The sequence below is a fragment of the Tasmannia lanceolata genome, unplaced genomic scaffold (assembly GCF_043159265.1).
Source record: "Tasmannia lanceolata isolate RefF3 unplaced genomic scaffold, GAP_Taslan_0.1 ptg000016l, whole genome shotgun sequence".
In the NCBI taxonomy this organism is placed as follows: Eukaryota; Viridiplantae; Streptophyta; class Magnoliopsida; order Canellales; family Winteraceae; genus Tasmannia; species Tasmannia lanceolata.
Window position 1 is genome coordinate 5,735,670 of NW_027518693.1, and position 19,281 is coordinate 5,754,950.

The 19,281-nt window shown below is 37.0% G+C and overlaps 2 protein-coding genes across 3 annotated transcripts; one reads left to right on the forward strand and one right to left on the reverse strand.

The window, feature by feature from the left end:
• The first annotated feature begins 7,199 nt into the window (after positions 1-7,199).
• LOC143848283 (malate dehydrogenase, chloroplastic-like) lies at positions 7,200-13,351 on the forward strand. 2 transcript variants are annotated; one of them, XM_077357184.1, is made up of 2 exons: positions 7,200-7,411; positions 11,646-13,351. In XM_077357184.1, the coding sequence occupies exon 2, from the start codon at positions 11,690-11,692 to the stop codon at positions 12,929-12,931; it is 1,242 nt and encodes a 413-aa protein (XP_077213299.1). In that variant the 5' UTR covers positions 7,200-7,411; positions 11,646-11,689; the 3' UTR covers positions 12,932-13,351. The 2 variants fall into 2 exon arrangements, with proteins under 2 accessions (XP_077213299.1, XP_077213301.1); XM_077357186.1 differs by lacking the exon at positions 7,200-7,411 and adding an exon at positions 7,520-8,000.
• Positions 13,352-15,940: 2,589 nt separating this feature from the next.
• LOC143848501 (extracellular ribonuclease LE-like) lies at positions 15,941-19,281 on the reverse strand. Its single transcript, XM_077357457.1, has 4 exons — positions 19,029-19,281; positions 18,752-18,907; positions 16,919-17,117; positions 15,941-16,426 (listed from the first exon to the last, which is right to left on the reverse strand). The coding sequence occupies exons 1-4, from the start codon at positions 19,137-19,139 to the stop codon at positions 16,203-16,205; spliced, it is 690 nt and encodes a 229-aa protein (XP_077213572.1). The 5' UTR covers positions 19,140-19,281; the 3' UTR covers positions 15,941-16,202.

Below are 19,281 nucleotides of genomic sequence, written 5' to 3' on the forward strand. Positions count from 1 at the left end.
GTGACTCTAACAAATGTCCTGGACTCTTCAGCAAGGACTTGAGAGCGACATGGGCTTTTAAGTTGTGTTATTAGCATGGTTTTAAATTTCGACCGAAATCGATTAAAACCGAAACGGTCATTTATTTCGGCCAAAATTTCAGAATTTTGGTTTTTCCAAAATTTGACCCAAAAAATCTGTTTTTTTAATATTAATTTAATATTTCACCGAAATTTCGACCGAAATTGCTGAAATTTAATATAGAATAAAATATTAGTTTCAGGTTTTGTACCATATTTCAGTTGAACTTTCGAAATTTCGGGGTCCGAAACTGGTACCAAAACCGAAATTTTAAACCTTGGTTATTAGTAAGAAAATTGGAGGCTTTAAAGTCCAAAATGGTTTTACATTCCACTTTTAACTGTTTATCCTTGTTCGGTGAATTCGTGGGATCAGTTGTGGGTCCAAAATAAACAAATGTTATGAGCTTACCTATGGTCGGGGGACTAATAAATAAATGGATTAGACCATGCATGTAAGTGGATCATATTGCAATAATATGGGAATTTTGCTCACTTTTTATGAAATAAGGGCTTTCGGAGTGGAAGCTAAAAATTCACTTTTTATGAATTTTGCTGGGCTGTGAAACCGGTTTAGCTAGCAATACTCTTAAAGAAAGTGGTTCTGGATATTAGATAAGTTTGGAAATTTGGATCTAGAAATGAGGTAGCCTCATTTTCAAAGGAAATCCCTCCCACCATTCAAACCAAAGATATCTATAAATATATGGTCAATCGTGTGGTTCTCTCTAACTAGCATAATTTTTAATGGCAAATCCTTAAACCCCATCCTCAGCTATAAAAATCTCTCAAACACCCTCCTCACCCCAAATCAGTAGGTTATTTGTTCAGAGCAATTGAATCTGAAAATGGCCTCCTTTGGATTAATGAAGCGACTCTTTGTTGTCATTATGCTCATACTTTTTATCACATCTTCTATGTCAGGTTCTCTCTCTCTCTCTCTCTTCTAACAAGTTTTAAGTTTATTCTTTTCTTTGGACTATGCATGCAGTTGAAAAAGTGATAGCTCTGAAACCGTTCAAATGCATTGGTGAATGTGAGCCGGAGTTTGATTGCTATGACGCGTGCAAAAAATTTATCTTCGCCACAGGGGAATGCGTAATAGATGATTGCTGGGGGAGCCCATGCAAAAATGGATGTTGTTGCTACAATGGTCAATGAATAATCCATATCCCTATGCCTACTATTTATTATAATAAGTAGGATTAAGATTGGGAGTTTCTCCTCTTCTTTATTTATGCAATGCAATGGTCCTTTAGACTCTTCTTGTTATGATTGAAATGTTGTAGCTATATGGTTGGAAAAGTGGGCTGTGTTTGCGACTCAGTTACTTGCTGAGTTTGTTGATGGGTGATTTTGTTGCAACTTTGCTTAGTTAAGTTGTTATAGTGTGAGATATCTCAAACCCTTGAATCATCAAAAGATTAGATTATCAGTTTGATTAGATTAGATTAGGATATTCCTTTCTCATGTCTCCAAGTAATCTTCTCCTTCACCTTCTTCCACATTTTCTTAAAAGGCTATCAAATCTCCATGAAGCAATAACCATGAGATCCAATTAGGTCTTTGTCCATCACGTGGCTAATAGCTTTTTGAGTTTAGACTCAATCTCTTACCAATTTTATTTTTTTTAAAAGAAAAATAAATTCTGATGAGATTAAAAAAATTGTAGGCCAAACTTTTTTTTCCATTTCAATAGCACTAATAGAAAAGATTTGGAAGAACGATTTATCTAGCTAGGGATTTTTTTTTTCTTCAAAAAATGAGTTTTCCACCCTCTGACAGACCCTTTAGAGGAATTCTAGACTGAAGGGAGCCCTTGCAAAAAAGAGTTGAAAGGGCTCTCCTAGTGACAACACATCACCATCATGCATTCATAACGCCTAAAAAGTCAAACTTGATGGTGATGTGAAGCCAATGGGAGAGCCCTTTCACCTCTAATTTTAGTGACAGTTTTCAGGGGAAAAAATCATGTGTTTACTAAGATAACCCAAATACCGTTGGGTGTAGTCGCCTTGGACTTTGAGGAACTCTGGAGGATTTGAGTAGCAGTGGCATAGTCGCACCCGAATTTTAGCCTCCACTCCAAAATTCCAAGTTAGTCAAGAGGTCCTGGATTTAACTCGGAGACTCCACCAAAAAATAATTCTCTTGCTAAACGCTCAATAGAATCCTTCACAAACAAGTAGAACTTGAAAGTACTAATCAGTGGCTCTTTCCTCTCTCCGAAAAATGATCAATATGCCCTTCTTTTTTTTTGAAATGGCTGATCAATATGCCCTTATCTCATGAAAATATGAAAAAATTCAAAAAAGAAAAAAAAATCATCAAATAAACATGAAAAATGACCCCAACACCCTTATCAGGTGGAAAAAAATAGAAAAAAAATACACTAAAAAAAGGAAACAATCCTAAAATACTCTTATGTCATAGAAAAACGACGAAAATACCCATATCTCATTGAAAATAACAAAAATAGAAAAAATTAAAACAAAATTCTAGAGTTTCTAAAATCATGAAATGCTCATATGTCATGGAAAATGACCAAAATCCCATTATCTCATAGAAAATAACTGTAGTCTATAGTGCCCTTATCTTGTGTAAAATAAGAAAAATGAAAAACAATCCTAAAATACCAGAATGCATTGAAAAATGACCAAAATGCCCTTATCTCCTGTTAAATGTCCAGAATATCCTTATCGTATGGAAAAATGAGAAAAAAAAAAGGAAAGATAAATAAAATGTTTAAAGCAGGAAAAAATTTAAAATAGTCCTATCTATGAAAGTAACTAAAATACCCTTATCTCATGGAAAATTATAGAAAAGAAAAAATTCTAAATAAATTATGTCATGCAAAATGACAAAAATACCCTTATGTCATAAAATAATCAACGTACAACAAAATCATAGAAATCATTAAGTCCTAAAATACCCTTTTAACATAGAAAATAACCAAAATGCCCTTATCTTCGATGTTAACCTTGATTAATTGAATATTAGGCCCGCATTGGAAGTTCGACCCACTTTAGTGTATCCCACAATATTTATTTATTTGGATCCACAATTGGGGCCCACAATCTCGCTAATGGTGAAAATTTAGAATGTCAATTTTTTAAAGATTTTATAGTCCCTTGTTTCTTCACGACTAACGCAAAACTTCAAAGCCCCTGTTACTCTAATTAAATTCCCTATTGAAATTCCTGCTTGACTAGTCCCATGCATTCTCAGAGTGACCTACAATCCGCTAGACTTCCCTAGAGTGACCCACAATCCTGAAAGTCAACAGATAGCTAGCTGCCACGATGCTTGCAGACGTCTCTCCGCCCTACGACCATGGTGTCAGAGAGAATAACCGAACTCATTTCTTGTAAAATCTTATTTTTCTACCCAAAAATTGTATGTTTTGCAAATTAGAGGATGAGATTATAGGTGAAACTAAAATGTTAATAGAGATGCCACTTGAATGATAAACACCGAGTCAGAGAAATTTGAGTAAAATTCTATGAGTTGATCCTGCTACAATCTTTATAGTTTATTTAAGAGAAAGTTGACAGCTAAAGGGCAGTAGTGACAGTGAGTGATTAGATGAATGTGGTAACATGATGTGATTGGATAATAGTAGTGTGAGTAATTGGTGATGTAGTGAATGGAGTTTTGTCTAAGCGTAGGAGTAGTGAGTCAGGGATGGTTTTCAATTTCATTAACAACTTTTCTTTTTTTGTGACTAGAGTTTATAAAAAGGTATTTAAATACAATGCGGTTGTTAATTAAGCATTCATATGTACTATAGAAGTGACAGTATTAGTCTTCATGATAGTTTTTATGTTCAGGGGAATTACGCTTTAATTTTAGATTTCAAATTATGTTTTGAGATAGAGGACTCTCAAAGAGATCTCTATAATTGAAATTGAGTAATTTAAGAGATGGTTTTTCATTTGAGAGAGTAATTGATATTGGGATTAAAAGAAAAGGACCTATTATCTTCAAAAGTGTGATTTTAATATCTAAGTTGTGGCCAAAGTGGGGTCACAAATGTATGGAGAAGTGAAATAGGGTGGGCAGCAGAAGCCCTACACGAAAATCATTGAGCTATTTTATAAAAAGAAGAAGAAGAAAAAATGGTGAAATATGTAGATACTTTCTTGTCTTTTGTTGGAAGAGAAGAATGAGAAAAAGGAGTTCTTTTTCCTTTTACTTGTAGAGACTAGAGAAATACAAGGAGAGTGGGTGGAGCCCTTTTATCTCTTTTAAATCTTTGTTTTGAAGAAGAAGAGGAAGGGAACCTTTCCTTTTTTCTTTTTCTTTTTACTTTGGATTTACATTGGAAAGATACAGAAGAGAAGTTAAGAGGGGAGAGAGAGTAGGAAGAAGTCAAAGAGGGAGAAATCAAAGTCCTGTATTTTTTGGGCCCACTTAAAGGATGATCCGAACTGTTTATCCCGTAAATCATCTCCATTGGACGATCTTAACCCTCATGTACAGGGTTTTATAATGTGCAGTCCCTGTACATGTCATTGTATAGAGGGTCCTCGTACTCTGAAGATGATTTACCGAGTACCGCCTATTTAGACTGTGCCCAACAATGGACGGCTTGGGTCATTCTTTAAACTGGCCCCACATTGCATCCGGAAATAAATGGAATCTTTTTTTGTTAGGTAAGCTGGGAGGTTTGAAGAACAAAGCCTTGACCAGGCTCAATCCCAAATATATGGAATCTTTCATGGGCACGCAACGTATAAAATCTTCTTCTTTTTTTTTTTTTTTTTCAAAGAGGAATATCTCTTCTGTGGGATGAGAGTAAATTGGCACCCCATAGAATAATTCGCCCCCCTTTACCGTGAATTGATGTGGCAAATGCTTTTTCACTTTAAAATGGTGCGAATTATCCTAGAGGGGTGTGAATTTATCATCGACCTATTTGAAAGGAAAAACTCAGTAGAAGAGTCAAATTTTTGAAAATTGTCCGCAGACAAAGGCGGTTGTTGAATTTGGGTCCATTATAGTCCAAAAGACAATTTAACCCTTAAGTGCAAAGAAAGCATATAAAAATGTCATCTTCCATGCATTCTCTATTTTTTTTGCCCGTTCATCATTGTTGCTTGAGAGAGGAAGAAGATGAAGAAGAAGAAGAAGGGATGAAGTGAAAGGAAAAATAAGAATCAGCACCGGAAAAAATGTAATAGAATAAGAACAAGGGAAAAAAGAAATTGATGGCAAAAAAATGGATGACATTTAGAATTGGTCAAACTCGGAATCATCTCGGCCCGACTCGGGGTCAGTGACCCGAGTCACTGAGATGATCTCGAGTTTGACCATGATAATCCCATGTTAGACCTAGACAAGCAAAGACCCTGGGTTAGACCGAGATGATCCCGGGTCAGACTTAGATGATCCAGAGTCAGATCGAGATGATACCGAGCCGATTCTTCTTCTTTGACTTGCTCTCTTCTTCCATTTTTTCAAGCATTGATTCTTCTTTTCTTCTTCTTCTTTTTCATTTTTTAAAAACCTTCCTTTTTTTCGGCGCCCATTCTGCAGCCTCTTTTTTTCCTCTTCCTCCTCTCCATGTTCTTTTTTCTTCAGTCTCTTTATTTAAGTATTTACATGGAGAGAAAAGGAGACGACCCAAGAGAAAAAAGAGGGGGTTATTAAAACAAAATAAACTAAAAGAAATAAAATAGAGAAATTGACTACCCATAGGCTAGGGTTGCAACTCGGGTTGGTCGGGTCGGATTTTCCAGAACCCTACCCTACTCGAGAAATTAGCTCAAGTAAAATCAGATTTAGTTTTCTTTTAGAAAATCCTAGATTCATAAACCTAACCCTACCTACCAAAGATAGTTTCTCGGGTTGGTTCGGGTGAGGTTGGATTTTTATTATGTGGTGTAAGATAATGACTAATTTCAAAGATTGTAGAAAACGACAAATTTTCATAATAAAAATCTATAAATTTTCACAATAAAAATTTATAAATTTGTTTCATCAAGGGCATAAATTTAATAACGAAACTTTTTTTCAAATCACAAACAATATCAACCCAATGAAAACAATTATATCAATACATTAGAAAATAATTTGCCATGTTACTCAAGGGATAGTTAAGACTCACAATACACCTATAAGAGCCCGGTCGGCTTTTGGGCTTCAGGTTTCTGTCCATAAACTCTACCCGACCTAATATTGGGTCGGATTTTTCAACCTAAAACCCTACCCAACACAGGACCCATGATTTCGGGTTAGGTCCATGCGGGTCGGGTCGGGTATTGCAACCCTCCCACGAGGTGCTAGTGGTTGATAAAAAAAGAAATCAAATAAATTAGATAGAATTGACAGCCAAAGGCAAGTCGATTTGACATTTTAAAAGTTGTAATAAGTGGTCATTTTTTAGTGCAGTTCTCTCGTTCACATTAACCAAACGAGTCTGGAAAGAGATAGTTATTAATTAATATAAAAATAGGGAAATGATATCCCCCTGGATAAAAATCCCTCATTTTAACGTTATTCGTTAAGTTTTAAAGGTAGAGGGGGTGAATTTATCCTCAAGCAGTGAACCATTCTCATAGAAACCGTTAAAGTGGGGATTTTATCCGTTTAGGGGTGGGGGAATATGATTCCCCTAAAAGTCATGAGAGCTTTTTAAATACAAAAGGCACAAAAAAAAATCAAAATATGGTTGTGCTGATATCATTTCCCTAAAAATATCTTTCATCATTGTCAGGCCTAAACCTTTGTCTAAAATATGGATTTGGTGACAATCAATTTGAGCCGTTGAATGGGCACGTGCGTATTTTTGTTTGTTTACGGGACCCACAACGAATGGCTTCCATCAATGAACAGGTGGGGGGACCACTAGTTCTTTTTTATTATTCGGGCCCCACTTAACGATACGCATTTGAGCCATTTGATCCTTTCAATAAGATAAAAGTCAGAAAATCAAACGGCTCAGCTTTTCCTTGACATCCAATCAACGTGGGGCCAATGGAAATGGGCTAGATTTTTGATCATCTTCACGTGCCATCTCGTTGATCTTGTAACGTGATTTGAGCCGTTAGATTGAAATCCATACGCACGGTCCAGATGCGGCATTTGAAAGGAATATTCCTCAGTGGGTGTGGGGCGATGTATTTAAGGCCAAGGTTCCATGGGATTCATCTGCACTTCTGGACAAAAGGCGGGATACACAGACAGCGTTAAAAGGCCTAGAATTCAACTCATTTCTCACTTGTTCTCTCTTTCTTTTTTTTCTTTTTTTTTTCTGGAGCTGAAAATAGGAGCTCTCATTCTCAGATCTGGATTTAAATCTGTGAATTTCACGTGATTGGAATTGGAGCTGTAGAATCTTGACTTTTTTGGTAAGATTTTGTTCTTCTAAGCTTTGAATTCGGATTTTTAATGTCTTGTATAACTGAATATGTAATGAAATGCTTGATTTGTATATTTTGTATGGATTTTAAGCGCCGGATTTTTTAGATTTGATAGAATTTTGTTACGCCGTGGTCTTCAGCTTGTTTTGTAGAGTTTCTTTTCTAATTTCTACGTTTTCAGATCCGTGAATTTCATGTGCTTAGTTTTTAGGGCAAAATTTACGAGGTCTGCCGTCTGGATTCGGATGCTTTAACTCTGTGATGAAATCTAGTGCTTGATTTTTTGATTTTGATGAATTGCGATGCTGGATTTGTAGATTTTTATAGAAATCTGGTGTGCCGAGTTCTATAGCTCCTTCGTACTTTAATTTATTTTTTGTAATTTCTCTGTGTTCGGATCTGTGATTTTTGGGTGACAAATTGAGGCTACAACTTGATTTTTTGGCTATTTGTCGTAAAATTTTAATTCTGAGTTGTGGATCTGCTGCCTCGAACCCTTAGCTATCTGAAAATGAAATTAAATTAAGGCTTTTGAAGATCTTGGTAGCATTTTGACGTGCTGAGATCTACAGCTCATGTATGTTATTAGTCCTTAGATCTGGATTCAAGCTACATCTTTAACTGTGCCTAACTAATAGGGCGCTGTTGCGTGCCCTATTGTTCAGGCTAATAAGTGCATGATAGGGATTTTATGCCTGCTGTTATTATATAAGTAGCGCCCCTATTGGATTGTTAAGTTGATCGTATTCTTCTCCTGTTCTATGTATCTACAACTCTCTTTACTGAGCGTGACTCCATCTATATCGGCATCCATATCCCTACCAGTGGTTATTCTGATTTTTTCGCTCTATGATTTTAACGATGGCTGGTTTATGGGGTTTTTTGTTGGAATACCCTCGATTATCTGGATTCTGGATTTAGATATGTGAATTTCAAGTGAATGGAACTGAAAATAAATAGAAGCTTCATTTTTTACTTTTCTTTTTTAGGTATTCTCTTGTTCTTAAGTTTGATCACAGAAAAGCAATTTCATAGGTGAAGACAAAATGAAGTGCTGGATTTTATAAACTATGGTTGAATTCTGGTATTCTGAGTTTTATAGCTTGTTTTGGAATTTCTCTGTCATTTGATTGAATGTAGATCTTTAAATTTTATGTGACTGAAGTTTAGAAGCTCAATGTGTGTTTCTTTTTCATCGGGTTACTTTCTTCTGAGTCTGGATTTGGATGCTTGAATTCTTATGTGTCTAAAATGAAATGAAATGCTGAAATAATGTATCTTGATGATTTCTTATGTCTTGAGCTTTACATTTGTATATTTCAGCTGTATTATGTAAAATTTCCATTTTCTTTGTTGAAGCTAAATTAGAAGTCATAACTGGAGCTTTTAATTATATTTTTTTGAAGGATTTTTAAATAAGGTTTCCTTGTGGCTGGTATCAGTCAATCCATTTTCCATCTTCAGTTGACTGATGACATGTTTTAGATAAGGTTTCCTTGTGGCTGGTCTTGGTCAATCCATTTTCCTTCTTCAGTAAAAGTTTACTGGTGACATGCATGGTTTTAAATTTAGACCGAAATCCGAAATTGCGGACCGAAATTTCGGATTTCGGTGGAGACCGACACCGAAATGACGAAAACCTGAAACGGTATTTTATTTCGGCCGAAATTTCACCCAAAAAACCTGTTTTTTAAAAATTAATTTAATATTTCACCGAAATTTCGACCGAAATTACTGAAATTTTGGCCGAAATTTAATATTGAATAAAATAGTCTTTTCTTTGTTGTACCGGATTTCGACCGAAATCGAAATTTTGGTCGAAATTTTGAAATTTCAGGGGTCCGAAACCGGTACCGAAACCGAAATTTTAAACCATGGTGACATGTTAATTCTGGATGAGGACATAGAAGAGCAAATTAGGAACCTAATGAGCACCCTTAGATGATTTGAGCCAGCCTTGGGATTGGAAGTTAATATGGTAAAAGTAATGTTGTGGGAATCAAAGCAGAGGAGGAGCAGTTGGGCTTCTTGAAGTTGCTTTTGTTAATATAATGGATAGTCTCCATATTCTCCATCTTGCTCACCACTTGGGTTGGGCATTCCATTGAAGACATTGTCGGGTTCCATGGTGGAAAGAATGGGGAGCAAATTGACTCAGTGGAAGAAGAGTTGCTTGTCTTCTGGGGTAGTATCTGATGAGGATTTGGACCCAGACAAGGCAGAACAGAAAGAAAAAGAGTTCATGAGTCAGATAGAGCACTCTTAGTCTTGAGAAGATCTGAAGGATTGAAGGGAAACGCTTGAAGAGAAGTGTTGGTGGCATTTTGTTAATAACCAAGGACAATTTAGAGTGTATTCTTAGGTTGATTTGTAATAGGGGTACAAATGTAACAATGTTGTGAGTTGGGGGTATTGCAATAATGTGCTAATGTGTCAAGGAGGGGACCACAACAATCAATCCTCTGTCCGTTTGGCACATGGCTTGGGGGACGGCATTCCTACAACTATCAAACATTTCTCCATGTTACACTTGGATTAGGGGAACACATTGAGCAAGGGGACCACAACCATTGGTCTATCTCCTATGTTGCCACTTGGCATGCCACATCAGCTAGGCCATGAACTAGCATGAGGGACAGCTGGCAATACGAGATCTGTTCAAGGCCCCTACCTCCCTCTATAAATAGAGGTGAGGGGTCTTGTTTTTCAGGAAGTTTCGAACTTTAAGAACTCTAGGAAGTCTTGAGGAAGAGGGATCGAGCAAGATTATGAATAGGAGATCTGGAGTAGAATTAAGATATTTAGATTTGGAGTAATGGATCAAATGATGGACGTTCAGCTAGTGAGTTTAGTAGCAGGATTGAGGAAAGAAAGAATTTTTTTTTCCAAAAATGGCTCTGGTACCACTTTTGATGTGGATCAGCTGAAAAGAATTTTTTCCTACCAAGGAATTGGCAAACATTGTCAGCCTTTAAGATTTGGAAACATCACTGTTCTGCTGAAGTGAAAGACACACTGACTTATCTCTAGGAAAAACAAAAGCTTCTATTAAACGCGAGAGAAGTAACTCGTATGTTAATTGGAGAAGTGGAACCTATAGCAACTCTTAGATCTGAACTAGGAGTTCAGAATTCCAAGAAGCTATTCGAGAGTCTGTAAATCTCTGTTCCAAGAATCAATGTATATCCGAATTACGGTGGTTGAACTCAGAAATTGGGCTTTGGAGTGTATAAGAAACTATAGGATCTGAGAACGGTAATTTGAAAGCTAGTCGGTTCTGGTGTAATTCTCACATTATACTCGGTTTGCTATTAAAGTTCTAGATCTGTTTGATCAAGAACTTGAGAACAAGTTATCAGTTGAATATCTCCGGGAGCTAGACGCTTTGTAGGTAAGCAAGAAAAAGAAAAGTACAGAAAGTATTGGAAAATAATGAAACAATAATATCGCCGCTTAAGGCTGGAAATGAGATTCGTTCGACACCTAAACTTTCTATTATATTTAGTGGCTTATTTTCATGATCTTTTGTCTCTCCATTTTCAGAAATGCTACTCAAATCAAACTCGTTTTAATCCCTTTTTCTATTGATTGCTTTCATTGCGCATTGCATAATAGTTAGTTAAGTAGTCTCTGCAATCTTCGAAACTGTTCTTTGTGTCTCTTTTGTACCAACCATCTGAGGCTGCCTTTACCTCTGTACGAAAATTGCATGGATACTCTAAATTTCTAATTTCACCTGCTGTGCTCATTTTGAAAATTTTTAATACAGTAAATAAATCTAAAAAATATTAATAAAAATAACCATTCAAAAAAAATATTGATAAAATAGGAAAATAATGCCAAAAAGAGAAACAGCAAAAGCATGACTGTATATGTGGGCCCTACTTGGCCTTGTATGATATATTATTACGTACCGTACATTTGGGCTCCGTTGATTTTTTTGGTCATTTGGCCCTCCATGTGATCCCAAGTAGCAGACAAATTCTGAAATACTCTATGATAGCAATACCTCAGTTTCTCAGCAGATATCATATTAGTGTGGGGTGATTGTTTTCACCATGGTCAAGTGGGTAAACTTTTGTTTGTTTTTATGATTTCGGAATGTGAGCAAATATTTCATTCTTTCTTTCTTCTGGTTTTCAAAGATATTTTTTTCCTTTCTGGTGTACCTAGAGATTGACCAACCCAACTGTATCTTAGACTCTGAATTTCTTGTCTCCAGGTCGGGCGTCGATTTTATTCTGGTGATTCATTTCAGATTGAAATATGGCAACAACAGCAGCAGCATCTTTTGCTATTGGTTCAGTAGCTTCCTATGATTCCCATGCCTTCTCAGGATTGAAATCCAAGCCCGTGTTTGTGAGGTTCAATTCTTCAAACTATCTTAAAACTTTCAGTGGCCTCAAAGCAGCGGATTCGATAATCTGTGAATCAGAGACATCCTTCCTGAGCAAGGAAAGCAATGCTGCTCTTCGAGGATCATTTGTGCCAAGAGCAGCCAAACAAAAGCAGAGACCTGAAAATTGTCTCCAACCCAGGGCTTCATCTTTTAAGGTGGCTGTTCTAGGGGCTGCAGGAGGGATTGGTCAACCCCTAGCACTTCTGATCAAAATGTCTCCGTTGGTGTCAGCTCTGCATCTTTACGATATTGCAAATGTGAAGGGAGTTGCCGCTGATCTAAGCCACTGCAATACTCCCTCACAGGTTTTGGCTTTCACTGGGCCTTCTGAGTTAGGAAATTGCCTGAAAGGTGTGGACGTAGTTGTCATTCCGGCTGGGGTTCCTAGAAAACCTGGCATGACTCGAGATGACCTCTTCAACATCAATGCCAATATTGTCAGGACACTGGTCGAGGCCACTGCAGATAATTGCCCGGATGCGTTCATCCAAATCATCAGCAACCCAGTTAATTCTACAATGCCAATAGCAGCAGAGGTTCTCAAGCAGAAGGGTGTGTATGACCCAAAGAAGCTTTTCGGTGTTTCAACTCTAGATGTTGTGAGGGCAAACACATTTGTTGCTCAGCGGAAGAACCTAAAGCTCATTGATGTGGATGTCCCAGTTGTGGGTGGGCATGCTGGGATCACTATTTTACCATTGCTGTCAAAAACGAAACCATCTGTCAGCTTCTCAGCCGAAGAGGTGGAAGAGCTTACTGTGAAAATTCAAAATGCAGGGACGGAGGTTGTTGAGGCAAAAGCAGGTGCAGGATCTGCTACACTCTCAATGGCATATGCGGCAGCAAGATTTGTAGAATCGTCTCTTCGTGCCCTGGATGGAGACGATGATGTGTACGAGTGCTCATATGTTCAATCAGAGCTGACAGAGCTTCCATTTTTCGCATCGAGGGTTAAGCTCGGGAAGAAAGGTGTGGAAGCTGTGATATCTGCTGACCTTCAGGGGCTGACTGAGTTTGAGGCGAAAGCCTTAGAGGCCTTAAAACCTGAGCTCAAGGCCAGCATTGAAAAGGGTGTTTCATTTGCACAGAAGCAAGTAGCATCTGTTTGATTGCAGGACTCAATATGCTTACCTTTATATATGGTTTTTAGCAGAAGAAAAATAAGAAGAGGAGGGTTTTGTGGAGTCATCCATGCATCAACATCTCAGTTTTGTAGCCTAGAAGTATTTTATGTTATTCCTCTTGGGGATCTGCTTTTGAAAAAGTGAATTGTAGAAGATAGATGTCTTTTTGGGTCTTAAAGAATGTTCTGATCTGGGTAGAGAGGGTGGCATTCATGTAGTGCGTTACTGCGATTTCCCTGTTCTGTATCAGTTTCAGTTGATGGAAATCAAGACCATTTTTTGGTGGTGAAAGATGCAATTTTTTTGTCTCATACTTCTCTTTTTTTTATTGCAATATGTTAGTAGTTGACATCCAAGTAACAACTTGTTTGCAAGGCAGCTTATACAATATTGTACTGATTTTCATATTTTGTGATTGTGGTTTCTTGCAAGGTTTAAAATTTTGGTTTCGGTACCTATTTCAGACCCCACCGAAATCCGAAATTTGGTATTAATCTTTGAAATTTGGGTTTGAAATTTCGAAATTTTGTTACAATTTTTAATTAAAAAAATGCCATTAAAACGAAATTTCGGACCGAAATTCCCGAAATTTGGTAATTGGCGAAATTTGGAATTTCAGCGAATTTCGGTTTCGGTCCACACCAATTTCGGATTTCGGTTGAAATTTAAAACCATGGTTTCTTGTTACTTTTTTGGAGTGTTTGCTTCTAAGTGCTAACAGTTATGCAGTCTTTTGCGTTACTTATCTGGAGGGTGCATTCGTTTCCACACAGGGGATGAGATGGCCCCAGTACAAGATTTCATCTCTCTAATACTTCATAGGAGAAACCAATCGACAAGGTGAAGGATTTGATCCACATTTAAGCTTTCTTTTTCTAGTGCTTCCCTCACATGGTTATCTGCTATGTCACTTGCATTACTACATACACGCTTAAAAATGTTTTCATGTTGGATTTCTGAAATATTTTGAAGAATTGTTTGTTGTTTTCACTCTCTCTCTCTCTCTCTCTCTCTCTCTCTCTTATTTCATTTAATTTCTTCTAATGTTATTCTGAAACGAAATCCGACTTTCATTAACTTGTAATTTGTACATTTTTAATGGATTTATTTTTCTCCTAACCGTGATCATTCATTTTTCATTAAAACATAGGTTGAAATACTAAAAAAATATGTTGGAAACAATTTCACACCATCATATGCGATCCTACTCTGTTTTCTTTCTTGTGGGCATTCAATGCTTTTGCACCACAGGCATCCGATTTGTGTGTGAGATAGCTTATCATAATAAGTGCCAAATCACCACCACTGGCTGGTTGAGAATAGGCACATCCTGAAGGCATCATTTGACGTGTGTATCCCACATGTACTGGGTAGTGGTGCAGCTATTCATCCACTCATGAAGAACCTCGATGGAAAAATCTTATTATTATTATTATTATTTTTTGAATGGTTCAAAGGAAAAATCTTTCTATTCACTTTAGTTGAATATATTAGGATCATTCTCATGTTTTGTAATTCCTAATTTAGCCTGGAAGTGTTTGTATGTAAATTCATCCAGTCTTCCCAATCTTTGTTAGAACATTGAAATATCGGATTTCTGGTACATTTGGGGTACCTCAAATTACAACATGCTTTGTATTTGATGCCACATTTTTTGGATGAATAATACATGTACTGGATGATTCTATAGTTTTTTGTACAGGGCAACTAAAAGAACACTATCGAGCGCACATCTTTGTATCGACTGATACTTTTTGTGGGACTTCTAAAAAAATGAATGGAATTTGAAAATATTGTTTCTGTGAAGTGTTAATCTTATTTTTGTGTCGATTGATCTCACCAGCTCTATGGATCGTGCATTGATACTTGCGTAGGCATGACATAGCATGCACAACAGTATGACACACAGTTACCTATTCTGCATGAACATTTATTTTTCTTTCTAATTAACTATCATGCTTCAATCACGACACATTTTTATTCTTCTTTTGGGTCTCCTCTGTTGGGTTTTTGGGTTGTTTTATAGGGGTTTGGGTGCTTGTCTACTTAAAGAAGAAAAAACACGACGCTTGTTGAATTTACTTTAATGCTCATTGTTTTCTAGCGTTATTATATATTTGCAATTTAAATTTGAATATGTGAGTGTTGTATTCGTTAAAATCAATATAAAATATAGCTGAGTTTTCTCATTTTTTGATTTATGATTTGCGTACGTGCGGCGATATGAACGCATGAGACAGAGTAATAGGGTACCTTAACAAGGAAACTTAGCCCCTCTAAAAATTAAGAGGGCCTTCTTTTATAATATACTATAGATGTAATACCCATATGCATATCGTGTCTTAGATTCTGGGAAATACCTTCACATCTCACCTCTAGCTGTCTATGTCCATATCTTGGTACTCTAGTTTCTTAGTCAAACCTACCTTTGATTTCATCTTTCTTATAAAAGTACTGTCCTCCCCCCCCACCACACACACACACACACATCATGTAGGAACATTTTAAGGGTCTTATGTCCTCCGAGTCGCACGGCGTTTTAATGGAAAGAACTTCTTGCGCAATTCAGGCATTTCTGTTTTTATTACCAGAAATTTTTTCTTTATTTCCATTTCAAATTGTTCTCTGGACTTTTTATCAATCCTACAAAGACCTAGAATATCATATCTTCTTACCCCTTTGGATCTATGAATCCATGGGCATGATATTCCTACTTTGCCACCTAGGGAAAATATGCAGACTCGCCCGACTTAGCTCACTTTTAGCTTGGCCTAGTTCTTGTCCGAATATGAGTTTTGTCCTATCAAGTCATTCAAAACTCCTATGAATCGTCCCAGTTAATCAAAATTGACTGCGTCAATCATTGATTCACCCAAGTCAGACTACCTTTTACCTTGGCCAAGTTTTTGTCAGAGTCCGAGTTTTGAAACACTTGATGAAAGTTTGATTTCTACCATCCAATAGATGCACCATTACTTTTTATTATGCATTGCCTTTTATGTTCTTATCAATGAAAGATGCATAATTTCATATATTCATCATGTATGCAGATCAGCTTTTCTATCTTCCAATGGACATGCCATTACATTTGATTAGCCATTCTCTTTTATGTTCTTATAAATTAAAAATGCATAATTTCATATATTTATTCGCACCGGCAATGGTGGTTTGCCTCAATCCGAAACAAGATCAAGAAAACCAACAATGGTGAGGTGAAAGTTTCAAAACAGCAAAGAGTTATCTAATTTATCTACACTTAAAAGGAAGGGAACTCAATCTTTGAAGAACACCCCCCTCTTGGTAGCACGGGGCACTCGATGATGTTCGAGCCTGAAGTGTCCACACATAGGTAAATCTGATACAATTGATTATTACCCTCTTCGTCGGCATTGCACTGTATTCCTGGAGTGTAACCAGTTGCGTCTTTTATGGCACCACTTACGCTCTCTAGACTGTAAAACTGTCCATCTGGGTTGATTCCTGGACAAAATAGCGAAAAGTCGGAAACTTAGCACATTGGAAACCATTGAGAAACAAGCAATTACTCAGAAAGCTTAAACTTTATACTTAACACTCCCCCTCACGTAGCATATTGGCCCCGCTTTTGGGTTGGCCATACCAGTGATTTTTTAATAGGGAAATGATATTAGCACAAACCTTATTTTGATATTTTCACAAACCATCTTGTCTTTTAGTATTTAAAGAGCTATCAAAAGGTTATTATATTAAAAAGCTCTCAGGAGCCAATTAAAGAACAGACAGCTGGTTTTGTGAAAATAACAAAATACGGTTGTGCTGATAACATTTTCTTTTTTAATATCAAGGAGTTAATGCGTTTTGAACCCAGGACCTGCCGTGAGTCAATAGGTCTGATACCATGTGAAACAACCTATTACTCCAAAAGCTTAAGCTGTTGGAGTTATACTTCAACAACAATACACACAGTTTCTGGAATTGGGTCGTCTTTCATACCTGCATTCTGAAGAATTTGGAGGAGATCTACTTGTTTCTTCAGGTTGAGTGCTGCTTGGAAGTATCCGTGTTGATCGAGGACGGATTCTGAGCAGGTCCCATGTTTGTTCCATTCGTGTGACCAGAACTTCAACCCGCTGTTGCTAGGACAAGCGAGCGTCGGCCAATCAGCTTTCATTTTTCCAGTCAAGTCCGATACCTGCACATGATCTGCCTCATGTAAATACCATTTGGTCAGTAGATGGCCCATGGATCCGAGGATCCGAATCTAGATGGGTTGGACAGACAGAAGTTGGGGGTCCACAGCGGGAGAGAAACAATCGGTCCAATAAGGATCCAAATCTAAATGAGCGAGACATATACAGAGGTTGCAGGTTTTTCGTAGTCTCAGGTGGTGGGACATGGACACAGTGGAGATATAGTCCCATCCCATGGGACACAGTCACTTGCAATATATGAAAATACCCTTCATGGTATTTTGTGTCTATGGAAGTGTCCGGGTCCGATTAGACTCTTGCAAAATATAAATTATAAAAATACCCTTCATGGTTTCATGTGTACATGCTAAGCATGAGGGGTATTTTCGGTATTTAATATAATAGCATGGGAGGATACTCCCACTATTCCCAAGCTCTAACGTAAACATGAGGGTTATTTTGGGGGAAATGATATCACCACTACCTTATTTTGATGATGGCACTCCTCACTTTATTAAAAAGTAAGGTATATGTCCGCACCATATGATGATCCAAACCGTCCATTAGATGAGTCACAGCCTAAATATGTTGTGCCCCAAATTCATTTCCACAGGTTGATCCTAACCCTCTGATCTATAGAGGGACTGAATATTAGAGGGTTGATACTAACCCTCTATAGATTGGAGGGTTAGGATCAACCTACGGAAATGATTTTTTGGCGAACAACCTATTTAGGCTGGAAATGATCCAAACCGCCCATCCATCTGCCGTGGTGACGTGGGAGAGACAAAACGGAAAACTAGATTTTCCGTTTCATAACGTAAGGATCACTCAATTAGTTCACACATAGTAGCATGGGAAGTTGATCTTTGTACCCCCCATGTTTTGATATTGTCACCCTCTTTTTAAAAGTTTTTAACTTCATCAAGTGTATCTGGTCATCAACAGCTGGTTGGGATTTGTAACGGTTGATAAAAGATCTCGAATTAAGGACAGGGTGCTAATAAAAGTTATATTTTACCAAAAAGAGATTACTGAAATCCCATCAAATCCTCTCTCCTAAACTTGAAATCCACTGTAAAATGTTTTTTTGCCTTGTCGATTTGGATTCTCTCCGAAATTTAGTGTTCTTTTTAAGAAATTTTGGTCTCATTTCGATGTACCTCTTGATTTGGAGGTGTTCTTATAAAAACAAGACCCACAAGAGAATTCGTAAAGGTGGAAAAAAGAAAAAACTTTTGCATTTTCTTATGAAATTTGCAGATTATTAACTCAAATGACTCAAATGAAGTCCATTTGTAAAATAATATTTCCAATCAAGAAGAAGAACATGAACATGAATAAGGAAACGTAGATATCCAGTATTTAATAAAAATCCATCTATCCTGTCATAAAATATTGCACAAAATCCTGTTAGTGAACCTTCAAATTGATTGGATAAAAAGAAAAATTCCAAACAAAAAACCACCCACTAGCAAACAAAAATCCCAAACAAAATCCTCCATTTTCTTCTGATAATTTTAAATATAAAGAACGCTCTCCACGTCCATTAACACTGTATATATATATATATATATACTTGAATCTACTCCAACAATGAAAATTTTCCATTAATTTTAATAGGAAAAAAATGTACCTTTGAGGGATCAAAAGGGCTATCAGGATCGCAATTCGACGGATAAGATCCGTCGTTATAATTGGGCCAAAGCCCATGAATGCCGAAATCTTCCGCGGGCTTTCCTGATGTGGGGTAGCAACAACTTTGTTTGGTGTCACAGTAAGAGCCAGGCCACTGTATAAAGAAAATGAAGTGATAAATATTATCTGAATTTAGTAGAATTCAAGATAAATTTTGGGAGAAAGAAATGGTTGTATTTGGATGGATATATGTCTTGTTTAGAGGAGAGACTCACCTGCAGAACAAAGTAGAAGAAATCAAAATCTTGTGCAACAGTAAGAACTGCGAAAAGGGGTATCAGAAAAGCTAGAATAGGGATTGGAAGATAGGATTTCATGGCTCCCATTGGTGTGGGAGATGATTTATCTTGATGGGTTTTCTTCTTTCTTTTCTCTTTTGGGTTGGGTGGTATGAATCTTGGCACTTCACTGGCTATATTTATAGGCAAGTTAAGGAGAATTTTTGGTATGTATATGAGCTGTACATGT